At 53.4% G+C, this 24415-nt stretch overlaps 1 protein-coding gene across 5 annotated transcripts in view; it reads left to right on the plus strand.

The window, feature by feature from the left end:
- SYNJ2 (synaptojanin 2) overlaps positions 1 to 24415 on the plus strand; it is a 111822-nt gene that overhangs the window by 49258 nt on the left and 38149 nt on the right. For 4 of the 5 annotated variants that reach the window (XM_027551936.1, XM_027551937.1, XM_027551935.1 and 1 more), the window contains 4 exons: positions 3070 to 3340; positions 7306 to 7531; positions 15183 to 15266; positions 22551 to 22612. In XM_027551936.1, coding sequence (XP_027407737.1) covers positions 3070 to 3340; positions 7306 to 7531; positions 15183 to 15266; positions 22551 to 22612 — 643 coding nt within the window. Of the gene's footprint in view, positions 1 to 3069; positions 3341 to 7305; positions 7532 to 15182; positions 15267 to 21522; positions 22019 to 22550; positions 22613 to 24415 lie in introns of those variants that run through there. The other variant, XM_027551939.1, reaches the window with a different exon arrangement.

A 24415-nucleotide genomic window follows, 5' to 3' on the forward strand; every position in this document is an offset into this window, starting at 1 on the left:
TAAAAAAAATAGATGATGATGAATATAAATCACCACCTGGATTCCTCTGGATACTGGTATGGAGGCCCACAACAGTTTTATTTTTACATGTCAATATTTAGCACATGCTGGAAAATATATTACTCACAACCATTTAAACTAATGATGAAAACTTCTGGTGTCAATTTGAAAATGAGCGAGGGGAGCATTGGCCAACCACAATTCTTAGACAACAGCTGAAGTGGTTGAAGGCCACCCGCCCGCAGGGCTGGACGGAGCCTGGGCCGAGGTGAGACCCATGTTTGCATCTTGGGTCCAACAGAGATGAGCCGTGCACTGGAGAGGCAGTTCCGCTCCTCGCGGGCCAGTCCCCAAGTCTAGAACAGCGGTGCTGTTAGACAGGTTGGCTGTACTTCTGCAAGGACACGGTCAGGAGCCCCCGGCCCTGGAACCAGACTTGGCTTGAGTGACTTTCCTGGGGTGGGCTAGAAAGTGGCTTTGAATCCCAGGTCCCCGCTGTGCTGCCTTGGGCAGGCTACTCACCCTCCCTGTGCCTCCATCTCCCTGCCTGTAAAATGGGACCTCCCGGTTGAGGGTGCTGGGAGCAGGGTTGTGGAGTGGTGCCTGGCACACGGTAAGCATCCCTGAGAACCGAGTGTCACTAAAGCATCTGCTTCCAGCTTGCTCCCACGCAGCGGCTCTTTCCTGCATCTTCTCCCGAGCCCCTCGGCCCAGGACTCGGGAGCCTGCCTCCTCAGTGGTGATAGCTCTTCCCCTTGCGCTCATTTATTTCAAGAGCCTTTTCACGCCTGCTGTCGCACGCCCGCCCCGAGCCTCCCCCGGGCCGCTGCCCTGCACAGAAAGTGCCTGCTGTCTTCAGAGCAACCTGGGACTCCTGCCAGGGACTCGGTCCCCCCACGCAGAGGCTGTTGAGGAAGTGGGGCTAGAAACCCACTGCACGACTGCACGACGCGGGTGTAGAGAGAGAGGAGAATTTCCAATCCTCCCCCGGGACCCGCCCCCTTCCGGTGGGACCCGCCCCTTCCGGAGTCCAGTCTCCGGCTCACAGCCTCAACCACTGGGCTGTCCTCTGGCCCGTGCGAGTGGACGGTTCTTGAACTCCGCCTTGCCTGTGCTGAGCCCACGGAAGGAGGCAGATGAGATGCTTGCGCGCTGGTTCTAGCACAGGCCGTCAGCCGCACACAAACCCCAGCTGTTTTCCAGAAAGGACACCGGTTCTCCTTAAGAGACTCGGCCCCTGACTCCTGTCACTGTCCACAGCCATAACCACCTTATTCCTGCTGCTGTTAAGTTGCTTCAGTCGTGTCCGACTGTGTGTGACCCCGTAGACGGCCTTATTCTTATGTTGTTTCAAAGTGGTTTCCCCGGCTTCCCTAGTGGCTCAGTGGGAAAGAATCTGCCTGCCAAGGTAGGAGACGCAGGTTCGAGCCTTGGTCCGGGATGATCCCACAGGCCGCAGAGCAGCTAAGCCCGTGTGCTGTAACTCCCAAAGCCCCCATGCCCTGGAACCTGTGCTCTGCAATGAGAAGCCCACACTGCAGCAAAAATCCAGCACAGCCAGAAATACAGAATGAATAAAGGTTTCCTGATCACATGACCGGAGAGGTGGTATGTGACCTCCTCCCCTACCCCCGAAGCCTATTGGAGTGGGTGACCTATTTATTGAATGAAGGGGTCTTTAATGAAACCTGACGTCCCCTGGCCCCCAGCAGTGCTGTCTTCCTGTTAAGTGCTGTCTTCAGGGTCTCAGCGGAGTGTCCAGAGATCTGAGAACGCTGACCACCACGGCTCCAGACGGTGACCACAGGTCATCCGGAGTAGGTCTTGGTAGGAGCGAGTCCCTTAAACCTTGGTGGGACGAGGATTCTGGCCGGCTTGCCGGAATCACGCCAGCCCCTCGAGGCCAGCTACCCACCGAGTTGTCTCCTGGGCCTTCTCCTGAAATAGAGGACGGTGGGTCAGTGTCCCCACCGTCCCCGCCCCCAGCGCGTGTCTTCGAGCACCTTTGTGTGCCTGGACCTGCTGCAACCTGGGGACGTGGAACAGAAAAAGCCGTGGGTGGTGTGGCGGGGTCCCCAGAAGGGGGGTGTCTCTCCTCCTCCGAACAACAGGGTCCGCAGTGGTTGGGGTAGCCTTTCACGGGGAGGGGGCAAGGGGGCTTGAGCTGCTGTCTCATTGGCCTATTTAGGACGTTTTCATCAAACACTTGCTGTGTGAAGTGCCGGCTTGCCGGGATATGACAACCAAACAGAGTCTGTCCCTAAGGAACCCCCAGTCGGCTGGGGTATACGTGCACGGAAGGAGGCTGTTAGCTTTGTATGTGATGAGAACTAAGAGGGAACGTCTGAGTGCTCCTCGCAGTGTCTAAGGGGCACCTGGCGGTGTCTCAGGAGAGCAGGGAAGGCTCCCCAGAGGAGGTGCTGCCGACTTGACCCCAGAAGGGTGGAGAGGAGTTCTCCTGGGAAGGGCGTGGGGTGGGTGGAGACATCAAGGAGGCCCCAGCTGGTCTAGAGGGTGGGGGCAGGAAGGTGAGTGGGAAGGAAGGCCTTGCTGGCAGAAGTCCAGGGGTGCAAGGGTGCTTTGGGGAGCCACAGAGACAGCCCATAAGAGCGGCTGGACTCTGTGTGCTGCGTGGTGGGGAGAGGCAGGAAGTCTGAAATCAGGCCGCTCCATTAGTGGCGCTTGGAGGACGGGGCCCTGGGGGTTTGTGGGGAGGGTGGATTTGAGAGGCTTGGGGTGTGGGCTGGGCAGGCTGCAGGCAGTATCTCAGGCTTGGGGGTGGGGGAGGACCCACCTGGAACCCCTAGGCTTGTTAAGAGTAGGCTGCTGGCCCCGCCCCCGAGGCCTGGTGGGGTGGGGCTGAGAGTTCCAGTTTTTACAGGCTGCAGGTGGCTCTCTTGCTGGTGGGCGGGGCCGGCTTTGGGCTCGGGTGGCAGGCGGATCCCTCAGCTGAAGGCGGGGTGCTGGGAGGTGAGGGAGAGAACAGGAAGTCCATCTCGTGGTTGCGGCTGTCGGTCACCCGTGTCACCGCCTGCGATCCTCAGTCCCCGTGTCTCACTTGCCTTCCAGGTGGCACCTCCCTGAGCTTCCTGGTTCTGGTGACAGGCTGCACATCCGTGGGCAGAATCCCAGAGGCCGAGATCTACAAAATCACCGCCACCGACTTTTACCCTCTCCAGGAAGAGGCCAAGGAGGAGGACCGCCTCGCGGCCTTGCGGAAGATCCTCAACTCGGGGGTCTTCTACTTCTCCTGGCCCAACGATGGGTCTTGCTTCGACCTCACCGTCCGGGCGCAGAAGCAGGGTGACGACAGCTCCGAGTGGGGGAATTCCTTCTTCTGGTGAGGCCCTGGTCCTCTGCCCCCGGCTCACACGGAGGGCGGGCTCTGATGAGCACCTGCATCTTCTGTCTCTTAGCATCATCCCTGGGCACGTGGGTTACCTGTGGGAGCCGTGATTGGTGCCCACGCTCTCTGCACAATGAGAGGAAAACTAGCCCCCGCTGGAATCAGGGAGGGTGTTCAAGGTGGTCTTATGTAGACTCCGGAAGGAAAATCTGCTCCGTAACTAAGGAGCACAGTGCCGGCATCTGCCGGTGCTCCCTGAGCGCATGGGCCTGTGCTCAGCGCCTCCCCAGGCCCCTCAGTTCTCGTGGTGATCCTCCAGCGGACAGACATTTGTAAAGCAAGCGCTCTTCTAAGTTCTCTGTGGGTTGTAGCTCACATACTCCTCATAGGAAACAATGAGGTAGGGTCTGTTTTTCCCATTTTACAGGTGAGGAGACTGAGGCTTGAATGAGGCAGGGAATTGGAACTCGGGCATCCTGGCTCCAGGTCCCACGCTGCTAATCCCACAGCCAAACCTGTCGGTTTCAGCGGCAGAGCCGAGTCATCCTGCCGAGGTGATGGGCGGTAATGGGCCCCTTCGGAGATCACGGGCATGGATGCCCCTCAGTGTCAGTTGTCACCCCTTGTCAGCCCCGGGGCTCATGACCTTTGACAGGTCCCGTGGAAGACCCGGGGTGGGGCCTGGTGATTTGCATACAATGGAGCTGCTCCCTTCAGACTTACCCGGAGGTTCGAGTCAGAAGCGGAAGAGATGGAAGTCCTGCTGTAGGAATTGTTCGGAGACGCCTCACAGGACTGGGTGTTCTTGGCTCCAGTGCTGGCCTCTGGGGCCTTTCCCGCCCTGAGTCAGGGCCGATGAGGCATCTTTGTGCCCTCTGTTTGTTCCTTCCTCCCTTTGCCCAAACAGAGGAGGTCACAGGTTTCATCACCTGTAAGTGTACTTTCCTTGGCGCTTGGGACCCCACAAGCGAGCTCCTGACTCCACTTGGACAAAGAGGGGTTCACAGTGTCCTTGTATATGTGCGTGCTGCCTGTCCCCCAGATCCCCTTAGGTTCTCTGGTGATGTGGGGTTTGGGGGGGCAGTAGTGTGCTCAGACTTCAAGGACGTGAGTCTTGTTAAAAATGCAGATTCTGATTGAGCAGGACTGGGCTGGGTCCCGAGACTCTGCCTTTCCAGCAAGCGGCCGACGGTGGCGCCAGGGCCGCTGGTTCAAGGACCACACTCCGGGTATCAGGTCCAGCGGATGGTGTGTCTGAATCCCTAGCTCCGTTTTGCGGATGTCTGTGCTCCTGAAGGGAGCCGAGCTCAGGGACGCAGGGACTGTGGATTATGAAGGAGTCTTTGTTAGGCCACGGGGCCATTTTCAGCCAGGACTGCCTGATGAGCCGAGGCTAGAGGTGTCGGAAGCTGTAACAAGCCTTGAATGCCTGGGGAGTCTGTGTCACCCTTTGTACCTACCTACTGTTCCCAGGGCTCCTTGTGCCAGCTCTGTGGTTGGAGATTTGAGATACACAGGGAAGAGAAAGACAAAGCAGGGAGTCACCAAGTGAAGACTGAGAGGGACTTGGGAAGGGGGAGGCCCCAGGTGGACTCTGGACTGCCTCCAGTTGGCCAGGAGAAGCCAGCCCTGGACGGTGCGTGGTGTTTGGGCTCAGGGCGGCACCTGTGCAGCTCACCACAACTGAGTCAGGCCCGGCTGCATGGTCACGGGCTTGATTGCCTGAACCCACCATTAGGGGTGCTGGGTTCAAGATCTGAGCCCACATCTGGAGTCAGATGGGGTCAGCAATAGACGCGGCTGGTGCATGAGAGTGGGGGTTTGGTGGGTGAAGGCGTTTTTCTGGGTGGTTACTGTTCCCCGTCGATAACTGCTTCCCGGTACAATCAAGTCCTGGAAGGAGATGCAAGCTCTTTTCCTTTATAGGTTTGGGTTTCTTCTTTCAGGATTATGAGCCGTCCTACAGGGGGTCAGGCCAGTGTGACTACAATAGGGATTGTTTAGAGTTGTCTGTTTAGCAGAAGGTTGCTTTGACCCCTGATGACTGATGGCAGCCATCACTGTATGGCTGGAAGACCCTGGAACATTCTGGAGACCTTCCCTTGATGCAGATTTAATACATGGGTTACTAAAGTTGATTTAGTGCAGATGTGAGAATTGGACCATAACGAAGGCTGAGCACCAAAGAATTGATGCTTTCAAACTATGATGCTGGAGAAGACTCTTGAGAGTCCCTTGGACAGCAAGGAGATCCAACCAGTCAATCCTAAAAGAAATCAACCCTGAATATTCATTGGAAGGATTGATGCTGGAGCTCCAGTACTCTGGCCACCTGATGCAAAGCTCTGACTCATTGGAAAAGACTCTGATGCTGGGAAAGATTGAGGGCAGGAGGAGAAGGGGGTGACAGAGGATGAGGTGGTTGGATGGCATCACTGACTCGATGGACATGAGTTTGAGCAAGCTCGGGGAGATGGCGATGGACAGGGAAGCCTGGTGTGCTGCAGTCCATGGGGTTGCAAGGAGTCAGACACGACTGAGCCACTGAACAACAACAAAGTTGGTTTATCAGCTGAATTTCAGAGAGGGATTCAGAAGAGGGGAAGGTGTTTTTGTAAAGTGATGCTTCGTGCTCATCATTCCTCAGCAGCCCAGCGCCCTGTGTGAGAGCTCAGACATGGCCCTGCTTCCCGGGGGGCGGTGTGTCCCTTAGTGCCCACGTGGCCATGTCAGGGAGGAGGCTGGCCTGAGAGTGGGGAGCGGCTGCTCTTGCCGCTTGGAGAAGCCACCTGGGATGTCAGAGCTCACAGCACACTTCTCCAGAAACGCGGGCGCTGCGTCTTTGATGAGGGCTCAGGGCAGGAATGGTGCTGCCTTTTTAAATACACAGCGCACCGTGATCTAGATGAGCTCGCTACACGGTGGGGGTCCCTGCCTCTGGGGGAGCATGTGAAGGACCTCAGAACAGCACAGCTCGGGTCCCCTGGGTGAAGCGTGTAGAGTCTGGAAGCAGCCTGAGGTTCGTACCACCCCCAAGCCCCACTTCTCAGCCATCACCTGCTCAGTAAGCTCCCGTGCGTGTCGGGGAGGTGAGTGAGACATGAGAGCTGGTGTGACTGTGTGCGGGGGCAGCTCTATAGTTAGGGCCTTCAGCAGGAGAGGCTTGGGCTGAAGAGCACAGCTTCCATGCCACGCGTACCTGGCTCTGTGACCTTGGGCAAATGTTTCTCCTCTGTGCCTCAGTTTCTTCATCTGTAAAATGGAGTGAATGATAATGCCTATACATAGGCTGATACAAGGATGAAATGGGTCGATCCATCCCAAAGCACTTAGAATGGAGCTTGGTTCCCTTTCTAAATGCTGGCTGTTATCCCATGAAGATCATGGACGCCAGAGACCCAGAACCATCCACTTGGTTTGGGGAGGAAGTACTGGAACTTTAAGTTTTATGTTCATCTCATCCTTTTTATTTAATTCCCATTGCTTTGTAATACTCTCATCATGTTCACCTTGTGGAATCTGTATCTAATTTAAATAAGCATGCATGTATTTAATTATTTTTATCATTTGTCATTTATCATTATTCTTTCACCATAAAACATGATTAAATTGTTACCGAAGGGATTTATGTTCAAAAACTGAAGAGGGCACTGGTGTAAACAGAGGCTCCTCTGTGGTTCCCTGAAAGCCCAGCGACTGGCTGACACCTGCACCTGCATGCCATCACTGCTGCTGACGCCCGGGAGTAGCCCTTTCCCACTGCCTGTGTCCTGGTGGCCCTGCCGTTTGTGGTGCCCCTAGAGCACTTGAACGTCCTTGCTGTGTGTCCCGAGTGTGGAGTCCACGGGGCGTGTGCACTGCAGGAATACGGCCCCCAGGCATCGCCCCTGCTTGCTACGAGTGCAGTGTTTCCTGGAGGGTGTGAGGCGGCCCGAGTCACCGTGGGCTCCGTTTTGCAGGAACCAGCTGCTGCACGTGCCCCTGAGGCAGCACCAGGTGAACTGCTGTGACTGGCTGCTGAAGGTCATCTGCGGGGTGGTGGCCATCCGCACGGTGTATGCCTCTCACAAGCAGGCCAAGGCCTGCCTCATCTCCCGCATCAGCTGCGAGCGTGCCGGCGCTCGCTTCCACACCCGCGGCGTGAACGACGACGGCCACGTGTCCAACTTCGTGGAGACGGAGCAGGTCAGTGCCCAGGCCAGCCCGGGGTCCCCGGTGGCTCAGAGTGGATGCACCCACGCAAATGTGTTTCCACTCGGGGTGTTGGGGGCAGTTTCTGATGAGCGTGGCTCCTCACTCTCCCAGGAAGGAGGACAGAAAGTGTCCCTGGGGCTGTGTCTGCAAGCGTGGCCTCTGGTTTGCACGGTGTTCTCCTGATTCTCTTCTCATGCTGGAAAAACATGGCTTACCTGGGGTAATTGCAGCTAAAAAACAGCAGGAATTTTTGCTGCAATCAGGAAGGGTGGTGGTTATTCAGAGAGCAGCTGATGGATGAACCAATAGGATTTTTTTTTTTTTTGAACCAATAGGATTTGAAAATTTTTTAAAGACAAAAGTAAATAGATGAATGGGCTTCCCAGGTGGCTCAGTGGTAAAGAACGTGCCTGCAGTGCAGGAGACGTGGGTTTGATCCCTGGGTTGGGAAGATCCGCTTGCAGAAGGAAATAGCAATTCACTCCAGTATTCTTGCCTGGAGAACCCCACGGACAGAGGAGCTGGCGGGCTATAGTCCATGGGGTCATGAAAGAGTTGGACATGGCTTAGCAACTAAACAGGAAACAATAAAAGTAGATGAGTAATGGAAGGATGAGAGAAGAAAGTTATTTTTCATTCTTGATCTCCTGAGGCTTCATCCTAGAAGCAAGTCTTAGCAGCTGAGGTTTGTGAAAGTTCCGTGTTGGGCATCAGTTGCTTTCAGTTCCATGGAGTAGAATCATCTGCTTAATCTCTTACTGACTTCATCCCCCTAACTTCTGTTCTCATTCCCAGAGATGCTTTATTTATTTATGTTTTTTGCTAACATGCGATTTGTAGGATGATACCACCATGTAGACTGGCAGTGGAGTCAGTCATAAAGGAAAGCCCACGAACGGCACATGTGCGGTGTTGCCGTGCGTGTCAAGCTGCAAACAGCCCGTGTTTAGTTAGTGGAGATGTGACTTCGCATCCCCTCTTACTGCTGCAGCTGCACCAGGTGGTTCCTACCAGGACTTGAGCGGTTTAATTCAGCACAGGTTTGAGTCCCTGCCCTTGGTGTGTGAGCTGCTCCTGCCTGGGCTTTCCGAAGGCACAGTTTGGGGGAGGGTCCTCTAGGGGTCAGATGCTGAGTAGGAGGACCTCAATCAGCAGCCTGAAGATGAGTGACGGGCAGTTTCTTGCCTGTGACTTCTGTTTTCCCACTATCTGCTCTCCTGGACATAGATGAGGCTGGTGAATGAACACCTGGTTAAAAATGACAGAGGATGGGCCTTCACTGGGTGGTCCGGTAGCAAAGACCCTGCACTCCCAACTCGGGGCCTGGGTTCGATCCCTGGTTAGGGGACTAGATCCCACGTGCCGCAACTATGACCAGGCACACCCAAATAAATATTTTTTAAAAACTGAGAGAGGAAACATGGCCCCCATCTCCTCTCTTATAACCACGAGGTTTTAAAAATATATATATTTGTTTGTTTTTGGCTGCCTCGGGTCATATTAGTCATGGCGTGTGGCTCCTCATTCGGCACGTGGGCTTCTCTGGGTTTGCAGGTGTTTCTCTCTAGTTGCAGCATACTGGCTTAGTTGCCCTGAGACATGTGGGATCTGAGTTCCCCAACCAGGGATTGAATCCGCGTCCCCTGTATTGGAAGGCGGATTCTTAACCACTGGACCACCAGGGAAGTCCCTCAACCAGTTTTTGTTTTTTTAATTGGTGCCCCATCTACTGTGTCTTGTCAAGGAAGTCGTCGGGAAAGCAACTGCCCTCCGGATCACTGTCCGTTCCTGAAAGATAAGACATTTAAACACTGAAAATGTCAAGAAGATGGTGGTACTTGCCTGGAGCTGTTGTAACAAGTACCACAAATTGCGGGGTGGGGGAGTTAGGGGTGAGGGTGCTTAAAGCAGCTGAAATGCATTGTCTCTCAGTTTTGGAAGCCAGAGTCCAAAATCGGGGCGTGGGCAGGGCCGTGCTCCTTCTGGAGCCTCTGGGGGAGGGTCCACCTCTTCTTGTCCAGCTTCAGGTGGCCCAGCCGTAGCAGCATCGCGCCAGTCTCTGTCCTGGTGTCCAGAACAGGGAAGCCAGAAAAGGGAGGTGTTTTCAAACCACCCACTCCTGCCACTCCTCCACGTGGCTCCTCCCCTTTCCAGGACACCAGGCAGGTTGGACGATGGTGTCCTACCCCAACCTGACCGTGCTTACCTAATTGTGCCCGCAGTGCCTCTTCTGCCCAAATCAGGTCACGTTCACAGTGCTGGGGGTTAGGACGTCAGCATATCCTTTGTGGGTGGGGGGACACAATTCAGTCCGTTGCAAGAGCACCATCTGACCTTAGCAGATTAGGACTCTGCTTTAAATGCAGTACACTTAAGTGTATGAGAAATCCCTATGGTCGTTGCTTTTCTCATTTCTCTACACACAGGGCTTGAGCCTCTGCTCTTTGTTTCATCTAAGGTGCCTGGTGACTTGCGTTGGTACCCCCGTGGGCCCAGTTTCTGGGCTCAGAGGCAGGGACCTGGTTGCCTCCAGTACTGCATGGCAGCCCAGCAAGGCTTTCGAGATGACCGCACCTGCCCCACGGCTCCTGGTGTCTGCAGCCCAGTGATTTCATTTTCACAGACCCAGATGGGGCAGGAAGTCGTGGGCTGGCAGCCAGGGCAGTTCCTCGTGGGGCGTGTTCATCCCAGGCTGCTCCGCAAGGGCCCTGTGCTCTCCACCACGGAAGGGAGGAGCCGGGGATGGTTCACGCCCATCGGGGGCCCCCCAGCCCTGAACAGCCTGACTGCCCTGGCATGTGGGGGGAGAAGGGGACCCCGGAGAGGAGTCAGTTCCCAGAGCTGATGCCAGGAGCATCCTCGTTGGCAACCGGATGCACATCTTGAGTTTGATGGTGACCCTACCGGCTGGGGATGCCACAGGAAGGAAACAAGCCAGCTGGCCCCTCGTGGGCAGGCGTCTGCATCTCGGGGGTGTCTCCCAGGGTGAGTGGCCAGTGTTCAGCTGCCAGCCTCCTGCCTGGAGAGAGACGAGAAAGATAGCAGAGCAAGCGGGGGCAGGGAGAGGTCTGTGTGTTAGGAGGAGCCTGGAGCCAGAGCAGAAGTCCTATGGGGGGGAGAGGAAGACAAGGTGTTGCCTGCTTGCTGACCTGGCATTTAGAGAAACGGCAGGGTCTGAAACCCCACATCCGCACCCAAGGGGGGCAGGCGGCGGCTCTGCTTGGTACTGAGCCTGAGGCAGGAAGGCGCCCTAACTCCGGCGGCTCAGCCCCTTGTGATGCCAGTGGGTCACCTCCAGCCTGTGTCCCCTGCTAATGGGCTGGGAGGCGTCAGCCCCTAGGCGTCAGGAAGGGGGCTCCCATAGCAGACGCCTGAGGGCGGTTAACGGGCTGCGGTGCCCCCGTTGTCCAGACAAGAGATGGGGCGAGATGGAGCTGGCTAGATCCCTGATGTGGAGACAGCAAATGGGCTTCTCCTGAGTCAGACTCTTGGGAAGCCAGAAAAGGGAGGTGTTCTCAAACCACCCACTCCTGCCTTTTAGGTTTTTTCTCTCAGAGGAAAGAACAGTCTTTCTCCGTCAAGGCAGGCTATGTGTGTGTGCACTTTGTGGGTAGGGGGCTTTTGTTCGGGGGGACGGGGGGCACGCCGGCATATGTATGCTGTGAACATGCTTGTGTGCACACGTGTATACGTTCTGTGTGCATTTGTGCTCTGGATACGCATTAGCATGCAGGTGCGGATGGCATCTTGGTCTCCCTGGCGACAGGGAGGAAGCGTCTGGAGTCTTGGCCGCTCAGCTGGAAGACCTGCCTGGTGGGTATGCTCTGCCACCGTGACTCAGCCCAGAAAGTCCCCTTGTCTACCCAAAGAAAGCAAAAGCTAAAGCTAAATATTTGGCTCCTGAAGATAAGGCCACTGATTAATGAGGGAGGTCGGGAGGGACGTGAGTGCAGACCTGGAAAGAACTGGTTTGCAAACTGTTGAGGTCCTTTAATGGACGGGAACCTGGTGGTCAGAGTCAACGATAAGAAAGTAAAGGAGAGAAAGAGGCTGATATTCCTTGGTTTACGCAGAAAGCCAATAAAGCCCCTGGCACAGGGCTTGCTCTGTTCACGAAGGCCTCAGGCGCCCTCTCGATGGGGTGAAGGTACAGAGCACCTTCTCGAGAGGGTCTTGAACATGGTGTGGGCATATATACTGTCTTACAAGGTAGTTATTCTCAGCAAAGATAAAGATTAAAATTCCAGACTTAAAAACATAGGCGATCCATATTAAAGAGAGAGAGAGTTGTAAACAATCACTTTTACCGTATGGTTCACAAGAAGGAAGAGGGTACTTATCACCATATAGAAACACTAATGAAGGAAATGCCTGGATTCCTCAGTCCTGGGAGAGGTTTGCCTCTCCTCTTAATTCCTGAATATTCAGGAATTAATAAGGAACAGAGAATTCCTGACAGATCCAAAACAGCACACAGGAAGCCTCCTGTTAAATGCTTCCTCACAGCAAACACCTCATCCTGCAATAGAAGCTCAGCTGAAAGCCTTTTAGAGAAAAGCATCAGTACCAGTGGCGAGTCTTCCTGCTGTCCCTTTCTCTTGGGGGTTGTTGGGTCGCTGCTCCCACCTCTCTGTGAAAGAGGGCACGCAGGTGCCAGGTCCAGGGGCCCCCGGCCTGGCCTTGAGCCACACTCCGCCGTGACTCCCCCTTCCTGACGTCCCGCCTGCTGTGTGGCACCCCCACCTCTGTCTGTCCCCCACTAGATTCCCTCTCCTGCCTGCAGCCTGAGCCCTGCCCGACTCACTCCCTCCCCTGCGGGGCCTCGTCCACACCTCTGTGATCCAGGTTATGCAAACTCCGTTGAGAGGGGGAAACTGAGGCTGGAGGTGGTTAAAGAACACAGCCAAGGCCACCCCGCGGATCAGATGAGTGTGGGACCCAGGTTGGTGGTGTCCTAGAACCCGCAAGCTCACCTGTGTTCACCCTTCATCGTGCCTCCCCTCCCTCCGCCAGGTACCCGCTGTTAAAATTACCTTTGTGAAGCCAGGCCACAGGTGTTGAATCTCCCACTAGCATCAACACCTGTGTTCTTTCACCCAGAAAGGAAAGCCCTGCAAATCCGTCACTACTGGGTGACAGGTCGGGGCTGTCCTGTCACCTTGGGAACCAAGAGGCGAGTGTTCCTGATGACAGGATGGGGCACAGAGAAGGGTATTTTCATGCGGGAGGAGGAATGGAGGAATGTGGGGGCATCTTTCCTTCCTGCCCAAGGCGTGGGGTCTGCAGTGCTGGGACTGCCTGTCGGGGGTTTTCCTGAAGCTGGTTCTGTGCGAGTTCCAGCTCGGGAGGGGCATATCTAACTCTGGAAGCAGTGCTTTTAGCGCTTGTTATATAAGGTGAAGGTGGCTTAACGGTAAAGAATATGCCTGCCAGATCAGAAGACACGGGTTCAATCCCTGGGTCGGGAAGATCCCCTGAAGAAGGAAATGGCAATCCATTCCAGTTTTCTTGCCTGGGAAATCCCATGGACCAAGGAGCCAGGCGGACTACAGCCCATGGGGTTGCAAAGAGTCAGACACGACTCAGTGACTAAAATAACAACAAAATAAAGGAAGGGTAATAGTTCCCTGAAAGCGAACGTGTTAGTAGCTCAGTCATGTCCAACTCTGTGACCCCATGGACTGTAACCTGCCAGGCTCCTCTGTCCATGGGGATTCTCCAGGCAAGAATACTGGAGTGGGTTGCCATTCCGTCCTCCAGGAGATCGTCCCGACCCAGGGATCAAACCCAGGTCTCCTGCACTGCAGGCGGATTCTTTACCATCTGAGCCACCAGGGAAGTCCTTAGCATACACCAAATCCTGGGCTCAGTTACGAGTTGCCTTTACGTGGAGATGTTGGCCGAATTGGTGATCTCTCAAGAGTCTGGACGTGTGTGTGGTTGTATGCATTTAATCTCTTTGTAGCCAACAGTACTTTAAACAGCCTGCTACTTTCTTCTGCTTTTGTCAGTAAAACAGTGGTGGGTAACCCACTTGCTGGTGATCAGTATCTGGAAACAGACAAGTTCTTAACCCAGTGCATTTTTTCCTTTGGAGATGAAGGGATAGAGTTTCAGCCCAACCTAATGATGACCAGGCTTACGTGGTTCCTGTAGTCCAGGGAACCTTCACGTCTAATGTTCAGCTTCTCCACTGCAGAATTACTAATGCATGTGTGATCTGAGTGTGATCTAGCCACATGGAAAGCTACTCTGTGAGGGAGCAGGCCAGTAAGAAATAGAAAGGGCCAGCGGCATCGCCCGGGCCGGCCCTGCCAGGCCAGGGTAGAGTTACCCAGATAAAGGGCAGCATCTGATAGCTGCCGCAGCCTCCCCCTCATGACACTCAGGACTGTACTTTTTGTCCCTTTAGACCTCCCTGGCGCTAGAGCATCCGTGGGGGCCCGCAGGCAGGTGAAGAGTTGGTACGCCCTGAAGGAACTGTGTGCGGTGGGGGTGGGGGGAGATACTTCAGCTTATAAGAATCATCCGTGTCCTGCAGGTGCTGTCACCCTGGAAGCTTGTGGAAGGGGTGTGTGTGTGTGTAAGCTTGTGGAGAGTGTGGGGGTGTGTGTGTGTGTAAGCTTGTGGAGAGTGTGTGTGTGTGTGTAAGCTTGTGGAAGGGGTGTGTGTGTGTAAGCTTGTGGAAGGGGTGTGTGTGGGTAAGCTTGTGGAATGGGTGTGTGTGGAAGCTTGTGGAAGGGGTGGGGTGTGTGTGTAAGCTTGTGGAGAGTGTGTGTGTGTAAGCTTGTGGAAGGGGTGTGTGTGTAAGCTTGTGGAAGGGGTGTGTGTGTGGAAGTTTGTGGAATGGGTGTGTGTGGAAGCTTGTGGAAGGGGTGTGTGTGTGGAAGCTTGTGGAAGGGGTATGTGTGTGTAAGGTTGTGGAATGGGTGTGTGTGGAGGCTTGTGGAAGGGTTGTGTGTGTGGAAGCTTGTGGAGAGTGTGTGTGTGTGTGTGTGTAAGCTTGTGGAAGGGGTATGTGTGTGTAAGGTTGTGGAATGGGTGTGTGTGGAAGCTTGTGGAAGGGGTGGGGTGTGTGTGTGTAAGGTTGCGGAAGGGGTGTGTGTGTGTGTGTGTGGACTCCGTGACACGCTTAGGAACACAGTGCGTGGGGCCGGGACCGACTGTGAGGTCATGTCCAGTCTGGACTAGGGCGGTCAGGTGCCGCCAGCCGGGCTTTGCCTACCGCTGCTCCCTTTCACTTCCTCTGGTCCTTTTCCAGTGGCGCCTGCTGCTTGGCCGGCTGACTGGCTGACAGTCGAGGGCTTCCAGGAAGGTCTCAGTTAAGTCCCAGAGCCCATCTGCTTCTGTTCCTGAAGCTGGTGGGGAGGGGACTGCGGGGCTTTTCGGGGAAGGTGGGTCAGGTTGTGGGAATTCCCGTCCGTCCTCGGAGGCTGGGGGGTGGCCTGCAGGCCCGTGCGCTGGGCTGGCCTGCAGGGCGGAGAGCGGGCCAGGCGGGGCGAGGGGCAGAGGGCACCCCAGCCCGCGGCCGCCCTTCGCTCTGGCTGGTGTCGGGTCTCAGCAGCCGGATCCCGTTACCCGGCCCCGGGACGTTCGCTTTCATTGAAGAATACCTTTCCCCTTCTGTCTCCCTGCGGTGCAGACAATTTACATGGATGATGGCGTGTCCTCTTTTGTCCAAATCCGAGGCTCCGTTCCGCTGTTCTGGGAGCAGCCAGGGCTTCAGGTAAGTGATGAGAAAGCCTGTCTGTGTGTGTCTGTCTGTCCTTGTTCACCTGCTCTTGCACACCGCTGTGGGCTGCTTCTTCTCATCGTGTTTCTTTCCTGGCACAGTTTCAGGTCTTTCTCCCCAGCCCAGCTGGATTGAGCTGAGCTGTCAGTGTGTGTGCACATGTGCATGTGAGCGTTGCACGTGTGTGTGGTGTTGTACACAGAGACACACGCGTTGTGTGATTTCCCACCTCGAGCTCCCTGATGACACTGGTGAGATGGGAGGTCTCGGGGGGTAAGTGGACCACGTCGTGTGATTGCAGTTCCCTTTGCTCAGACCCCAGTTCGGTGCATTGAAAATGTGACCTCTGATGTCTTTTGAGACCTGTGACCCTCCTGGAAAGCTTTGAAAGGTTTGGGGGGCCCTAGTGGCCGTGTGGCAGGTCTGGTGTTTGGAGGTGCCTGTTCCCGGACCACCTGAGAACTGCACACTGGTTTCTCGTGATTTCTAAAAATACCCCTTGCTGTCCCACGTGGGGCTCTGGCCGGTGCCAGGGCTGTTTGGCCTTCTGTCTCCTGGGAAGTGTTCAGGGTATGAGGCCAAGTACACATTTGTCGTCAACCGAACAGCACGCAGCCCCATTGAGGGAGTTCCTACCCAGGAGGGTCTTGGCCATGTCCTCCTGGACCTTCCTCCCTGGCCAGAGGGGATGTAGGTGCCCTCACAAGACCCCTGTGCCCGGCTTCCATCGCTTTGGCCCTTCTTCCCGAGGGCTCGAGGCCCAGGGCCACCTGCCAGATCCTTGGGAGTGTTTGACACGCCGGGTCTCACCGCCCTTGACCTGACTTGGCCTCAGCTGTGGGCACCTTGTCCTCACGCAGTTGGCAGCTGTGGAAAGGAAGCTTGTCCGCCCTTCGGGGAGACAGGTGGGCAGATGTCTTACGTGGGCTCTGAGTTCTACGGAAAAAGCTCTGAGAACGTTCAGTGTCTCCAACAGAAAGGAACACCTAAGACGCGCTCAGCAGCTTGTGGCATTAAGTGGCTGCAGAGAGAGGCACTCCCGGGGACGGATGGAGTGTTCCCTGGAGCCCATCCCCAGAGAGCTGTGTTTTTAAACAGCTCAGCTGAGATATAATTTACACAGAGAAACCTGGAGAAGCCTGTGAAGCGTACAATTCTCTGGGTTTTAGTCCATTTACAGAGTTGTGTAACCATCGCCGTGGTCTAATTTTAGAACACATTCTTCACCGCCAAGAAACCCTGTGCCCATCAGCGGTCACTCTCCATCCCCTCCAGCCCTACCCGAGTCCTCGGCAGCCACTCATCTATTTTTTGTCTCTCTAATTTGCCTATTCTAGACATTCTAGAAGGGGTTTTGAAGTTTAATTTTCTTGAGATGTGCAGTTTCCTGGGCGGGGGTGGTTATGGGAGCATCTTAGAGTTTGGGAAGGACCCTTTGAAACTCGTCTGTTTTAGCCTCTCACCCAGTTTGGGGTTGCTCTTCCAGGCTTGAGGTCATGATTCAGGATGGCTCCGTCATCATCATTATTGTTATTAGCTAGTTTCTCCTTGCCTTGCACAGTCTGCCTCTGCAGGGGCCGTGCCACACGAAGTCTGCGTCCTCGGACCTTCACGGTCCCCCTTTTTCCACTTCATCTTCTCCAGGACCCTCCTTAATCATCTCTGTCTTGTTTCTAGAACTCGCCATGCTCTGGTCTCTCTCTTCTGAAAACAAAGCTTGTCATTCCCTTCTTTAATTTCGGTCTTCACGTTGAACCCGCAGATGCTCTAGACGCAGCCTGACCCTGCCGTGGAGCAGCCGTGCATCTGTGGACCTTGGCTGGCTCACTTTTCTGCAGCTATAGCACCTCCTGGACTCATGACGCTTGTTAAGGCTCTTCTACAGCCTTCGTGGTTTCTTCAAAATAAGTTTCAAAAGACTTCAGTGTTCATGAATCTTTTGCTAACCTTTGGGTTTGATACCTGTGTTTACCCTCTAAATATTATTCTGCATCAAAGGCAGATGAGGTCCTCTTTGAAGGAGGTTAGCTCTCAGACCCCCTACCTGGACTATCAGTAGCAAGTCTGACGATCAGTCTGGTGGTTTTTTTCCATTTTGAAAAACTCTCACTCCATCTTCACTTAGGTTAGATGAACAGTGCAAAGATTTGGAGGTGAATAGCTTGCATTTTAAGTTGCAGTGTTGCAGCCTCTTACGCTTGCCCCAGGGAGCAGATGAGCCCTGGTTTCGGGGAGTGGTGGGGAGGGGGCGGTATGAGGGTATGGGGGTATGCAGAGAGGTCTGTGGATGGTGATTTGTCTACACATTTTCACAGGCCCAGGACCTTCATTGCAAACTCCTGGGTCCCGACTGCGTTTCCAGCAACACGTTCCCCTCACATTTCATCTTTGTCACGTCAGCAGGTTGTGCCGTTTATAAAGAGCCATATCGAAAGCTAGTTGCTCTTCCAGTTCAGTCTATTTAGTGATGTTTTTATCTAGGATTCGTTTGAAGACTTTGCTGCTCTTGTTGCTTTAGCGTCTTCTTCCCTGTAAGGTGCACACACAGGTCTTGCACTGGCAGGTCAGGTCTGTGTTTTGAAGCTTCATGTGGCTCAGCCGAGGAGGGAGAAGACCACTCCCCTCTGCGGCTCCCACCGTGCCCACATCCACCTCCTCCCCGTCAAAGCCTGTTCACCGAGCTCCGGGGCACGCAGCCCTGTGTGCTCTGAGTTGGGTGGTTGTACCTTCCTGTGTTCCAAAGACAATGTGAGATGGATCATACTGCAGCAGTTTTAGAAATAATGACAAGGTTGGGATGAGGAGAAAAAAGTGCTTAAAATGGATGTGAACCGAAGCCAGCATGACCCGGTACACACAGTGCAGACCACGGGCCTTGCACAAAGCTCCTGGGCTCACCAGCAACATCACAGAAAGAAATAAGGTCACGAGACAGCTTATTGTGGTTTAGAGCATAGGCTCTGACGTTATAGGGACCTGGGTTCCAGTTCAGGTTCTGGTTCCCCTACTTAGGAACCATATACTGTTGAGAAGTTTTTATCTCAAAAAAAAAAGTGGAGAAACTCTTTCTTGCTAAGCCTTAATTTACGCTTCCGTAAAATGGGGTTGGCTGTACCAGTCTCATAGGGTTATGGAGAGGATTGAATATCATGAAATGTATTAGAATTCAGTACAGTATATAGACTCTAAAAAGTATGAAAAACGGTAGTTGTTAATGTTATTCATAACATAAAATACAGCATCTAAGAGACAGAAGGACTTCCCAGGTGGCTCTGGTAAAGAATCAGCCCGCCGATACTGGGGACGCAGGTTCCATCCCTGGGTTGGGTAGATCCTCTGGAAGAAATGGCGACCCACTACCTGTATTCTTGCCTGGGAAATCTCGTGGATGGAGGAGCCTGGCGGGCTACAGTTCACAAGGTTGCAAAGAGTCAGACACAACTGAGCGACTGAGCACATACGCAGACAAAAGCCCAAGTTGCATTAGGAGAGGTGTGGCTCTTTGTGCCCTATGAGTTGAGTAGGAGTTTCACACTGAGTCCCCACGGGGATGCTGTGTGGTGTAGAGACAGTGTCCTCACCTCTCTGAGTTCATGTGCAGCGCGAGGACCAGTCTCCGGGCTCTTCCACCACCCAGCCCTCATACACACCCCTGGGGAAGCCGTTTATTCATCCCGCAGGCTCTCATCACACGTCTGGTACGTTCAGACACCTGACATCAGAGGTTGCCCCTGCCTTCCGGGAGGCGGGGACAGGGCCTGACGGTGTGGTATGAGCAGAGCCAGGAGAGAGGGCGACTGAGGTCCCCGTGTGCTGGGGTCCAGCCCCGGCTGGTCCAGGGTATTCGAAGCGGGGACGGCGTTGACGAGGATCAGAATACAATAGCTTCAATTAGATATTAATTAAAGATGTAAAGAGTAATAGAATGAGGATAGCTCAGTAGGAAAATTCAGTGGAGAAAAGAGGCTGAATAGCTTGGTTTACGCGGGAGACCAATAAAACTTCAAGACAAGAAGCTTGCACCACTTACGTAGGCCGCAGGCATCCTTCCGTTCTCCCGAAGGAGAGGAGACACTGAGGCCTCCCCGGTCGGATCTTAGAAGCCCAGGCATAATTAGTAAGCATGGCGGGTTCCGCGCTCCAGATGGAGACTCAGCCAGAATTTGAGAGAGAGAGAGACATGGGGAGACCAGTCTTTCAAGGAACTGATCCCAATTCTTTATTTTCCATGGTCTACTTTAATACACTGAGATGTTATTCAAAAGTCACACGGGGTCAGCAGTCCTGACTTTTATCAAAGTCAGGTGCTTCATACAAATGTATACGGAGGTCTTAGGGATATTACATCATCTTCTGGCCAGGGGGCCTGCTGACAATTTATGACCCTCTCCTTGTGACAGCGGTCAGTCAACCAGGACATTTATTTCTCCAGGGGTGATTATTCTTGAAACAGACGCCACCTTCCGAAAGTACCAGATAAAGTTACATTCCTATAGGGTGAGGGTGTAGTGGGTTTTAATTAAGGAAAGAATTTACTTAGCCTAAGGTCCAACGTGATTAATATCAAAGGTTAATACTTATTTCTTCTATATATTCATTAATGTATGTAAGGGCAGGGGATGTGGAGACTTAGCAACAAACATTGGCTCAACAAATGAAAAACCCCTCACCAATACAATTTCTAATCAGCCCATTATACTTATACTAATAGTTTTCTAACTTTTCTAAGGAACCTGTTTTTAGAAGGTTTAAAGCATCTCGTGCCTCTCATGGTTGGGAGGCTGTGAGCAATCACATGTGGCCGAACAAGCCTGTCAGGCAGGCCAGAGAACCTTCAGAGGAGTTTGTAGGTTAAAACATTCTTGTCACGCCCAGGAGTTTTTATTAACTGGAGCTCTAAGTTAACTCCTTCTCCGAAAGAGGTGGTGGGGGATAGCCCCCCGTAAAGTCAGAGGTGTAGGTGAGAGCACAAAGTAGTAAAGCAGGCAGGCTCTGGTTATGGGGGTAGATGCTCGAGGATTTCCAGGGGGACTCCTGAGGCTCGATCCCGCCTTTGCGTATGTCGAGCCTCCTTCCTCATGACCTTTGCCACGGGCGGAGTGCCTCACTCTGGCCCCCAACACCTGTGCTGCGGGGGTGGGCATCTGAACTGACTCGGGAAGGGTGGGGTGGGGTCACCCCGGCCAGGAAGGCAGAGGGGACCACGACGCAGATGCTGCAACCCCTGCGTCAGACCACATCCAGGAACTGTGCTGGCTCGGCCACCTACAGCTCGGCCAGGGGGACAAGTTCGTGGGGAAAGGTGTGGCTGGAGAAGCCAGCTAGGTCCTGATGAACATGGGCTTTGTATGTTACACTGAGAAGTTTGAATTTTGCCCCAGTGGTGCCAAAAGTGCTGCATGTTGAAACTACTGGGCACTCATAAAATTCCTGGTGCTCAGGGCGTGTGCTATCCCCATTATATCACGACGGGTGAGAGCAGCCATGCATGCTGTTTTAAAGATGCTTAGATGGCTCCGATGTGCAGAAGGCTTGGGAACCACTCAAGGTTATGGTGGTAAACCAGCTTTTCTGGGGCCAGGAGGGAGAAGTTTGGAGTTGTTGCTTTTGCCCATTTTTGTGGTATAAATACTCCCATCATGGCTTATTTAAGGCCAACGCCTTAGCCGTGGAGCTGGGACACACCATGGCTTGTGAAGATAAAGGTAAAGCCACCAGGTAGGATGATGGCAAGGATCCAGACCACAGAGGCTGGCATCTTTAACTAGGGGAGGGGCGGGGAGATGTTCAGAGATGCCCTTTGTGGCTCTGGGACCCTCTCAGGAGCTGGTAGACACTCCATGTCCACCCAGCCAGGCGTTATTCTTCCATCCACTTCCTCAGGCTCAGCCTGGAGCGTTTAGGATCGCACCTCTGGCTTTAGAGACCAAAAGGGAATGGTCGGTCACGCGTCCAGTTGGCTGGGGGAGGAGGGTGGGCAAAGGAGGAAGAGGGAGACTAAAAAAAGCAGCGAGGTCAGTTCCTGTGTGCGGGGCCAGCCGTGGTTTCATTCCAGCCCTGCCCGAAGCTGCTCCCTGCGGCTCTGACCCACAGCGGCCTCAGGACTAAGTGACATCAGAGAGGAGAGCTGCAGGTCAGTGTCCGAGCCGGGCATGGGCAGGGCCCGGCATGGGGAGGCCGGATGTGAGGCTTTGGGCAGCCGGACTAAAGGGTTGTCCAGGTGACAGAGGAAGGGTGACCTTCCAGAGAGCGTCCCAGGCCCGCTTCTGCCCAAGGACCACGTCCTCAGATAGTCCATCCCGCTGGGAGCCCACAGTGTCCCTTTGCCCCTCCTCCGGGATGTTACTTCAATCACCTGTGCAAGGTGTTCCTCAGTTTCTCTGTTTAGTATGTCTTACTTTTCAACCAAGAAGCGATTTACGGGAGACACTTTGCAACCATGCAAATATCCTGCTCCTCGTCAAACTCCCTTAAGATGTATGGGTCAATGGATGATTTTTGCCGAACAGTTTTTTCCCGGGATGGTTATAAGGCGATGATTTCCCATCACTCCTTCTGTGTTTATTGGTTGGTATTTGCTGTAAAAACCCTCCCTTCTCCCCATCCCTGTTCCCCATCCAGCTAGCCGTCTCACCAGGCGGCCACCGCCCTGTCCACCTGCCCGCATCCATCTATCCATCCAGTCATCCACCCAGCCAGCATGCTCACCTCTGTAGAGATTCCTGGATTCCTGTTCTCTTCATCAGGTTATAATCCACTACTATCCTTAACACTGTTCCGTGTCAGGTTGTCCTAGATTTGTCCAGCTGCAGAGGCCCTCAGCCAATAGCAACACGTAGTTTCAAGTTTGCGTTTTAAGCTGCCGGTGTGAAGTAAGTAGTTCTAGACAGTAAGGCAGATTCATTTGCGGGTAGTTATGGCAGCTCAGATTTGAGGGGCAGTCAAGGTTCCTGGCCTCGCAAAAGAGGCTGGAGGCTGGTTTCTCTCTCCCGGTTGGCTGGGCCACACCTCTGCCCCATGGAAGTGTTTGTGGATCCAACCTGGGCCTCGTGGTCTGTCTTCTGTGGATGAGTCCAGCTGGCATGGTCCACGTGGCACTTAGGAGAGGGCCACAGCAGAGCCGGACTCGGGTTCAGGGTCTGGCCATCCTGAGCTGTAAACAGACCACGGAGGGGCCGTGGGGCTCCTGCTCTGGCCTGGCTGGTGGCGGAGGGTGAATGGGAAGGCGATCGCATCCTGGGCCGGAGGAATCACCAGCGTCATCTCTCTTTGATTTAGGTTGGCTCCCATCATCTGAGACTCAGCAGAGGCCTGGAGGCCAGCGCCCCTGCCTTCGACAGGTAGGGCCGTCAAGTCCATCCTTCCTCCTATCAGACAGTGGGGTGGGGGGCCAGGGAGTGGCCAGAAGGGGGAGACCCCAAATGTGCACTCTGAATCTGCCTTTCACTCTGGTTCTTTCTGCCAAAAGGCAGTTTACAAAATGAAATTTTTCCCTTGCTCTCAGGTTTCCCTGCAGGTTCATTTAATAAACTGCTCAGGTAAAACTTTGCAGTTATTTTATCCATTCCTTCTGCAGTGACGCTTTTATCTATTTGTCCTAGTTAATAAGGGGTCATCTAAACTATAGGGTATTTCCAAGCCAGTTTCCTTTTGTTTTTGAAGTTAAATATTCCCAGGCTTTACAAAGTAATGGTATAGAAAGGTATAAGGGAAAAGGCAGAAGTGCCCTAGCTCACAATTCCCACTGTTAGCTTTTATGTGTCATTCTAGAAGAAATTCTGGTTCAGTTCAGTTGCTCAGTCATGTCTGGCTCTTTGTGACCCCATGGACAGCAGCACCCCAGGCTTCCCTGTCCGTCACCAGGTCCTTGCTTGCTCAGACTCGCGTCCGTCGAGTCGGTAGTGCCGTCCAGCCGTCTCGTCCTCTGTCGCCCCTTCTCAACTCTGGGTCATACATAGTTAATTGTTTAAAGCACTGATTGAGTCATTGCACGCTTCCTATTTTTCAGCTAGCTTAAGAAAAGCCATCACTAACCTAAACTCTTGGTAATCTGTACTTGAAAGTTATTAGCTTCTTAAAATATATGTTGTTTTTACTCTGAATGCTAATTTTAAAATGATCTTAATGGCTATAAAAATAATTTTCAAAGTAATTTTTTAAGTGTTCTAATCATGCTACCTGAAGCTTCATTTGGACTTTAAATTTGCTTGCAGCCTTCTTCTTGACCTTAAAATCGGTAACACCATCCCACCTGTGTCCCTCAGTTGGTGTATTACTACTCACCTGAGCAGGCCCTGCTCTGACTCCACATGTCAGACCTCAGGCCAGGACGCACCTTCTGTGGGCAGGAGGAACCACAGAGCCTGGAGTAGTCAGGCCATGCATGTCCTGTTCTTCCAGCACCCGCCCCCCGGGGCTGCCTGGCTCCAGGGACGGGGTGCAGCCTGCCAGCTTGTGGGGAGGCTTTGATCGCCTAGATCTGATCCAGCCCTGCATCTTCCCAGGGGAGAGACTGAAACAAGGCAGGGTTGCTAGGACCATGGCCCTGGGAGAATTCCTCCCCACGGAGGCAGAAGCCCATCTGAAGATGAGCAGGCAGGCTTATTGTCAACCGTCTGCAGAGCAGCATAGACTGCCCACTTTCAAATCCTTGTTCTTTTCTGCAGTGTTTTCCTTCAGAGCTAGTAAGACAGGTTTTTTGTGTCTACCCACCCCCCCCCAGCCTTTATGGGGCCAAAATGGTTCTTTTGTGATAATTGACTTTAAAATATTCCATTTACGAGAGAAGCGTTATTGCAGACACGGGGAAAATGCAAAACTGTTTAAAGAAGAAAAGAATCTAAAAGCGCATAAAATTCCACTACTTTTAACATTGTCCTGTGTTGTCTTCCAGTTTTTTCTAGTTTCAGACGTAAAGATTGTATTACTAAATCAGTTTTACGTCTGTTTTTTGCATTATGTCTCCCTATTTTTTTAAAAAGCTACATTTAGCTATTCTAACATTGATGAAAGTAAAAGAGGAGAGTGAAAAAGTTGGCTTAAAGCTCAACATTCAGAAAACGAAGATCATGGCATCCGGTCCCATCACTTCATGGGAAATAGATGGGGAAACAGTGTCAGACTTTATTTTTTTCAGGCTCCAA

Source organism: Bos indicus x Bos taurus, chromosome 9, assembly GCF_003369695.1.
Source record: "Bos indicus x Bos taurus breed Angus x Brahman F1 hybrid chromosome 9, Bos_hybrid_MaternalHap_v2.0, whole genome shotgun sequence".
In the NCBI taxonomy this organism is placed as follows: Eukaryota; Metazoa; Chordata; class Mammalia; order Artiodactyla; family Bovidae; genus Bos; species Bos indicus x Bos taurus.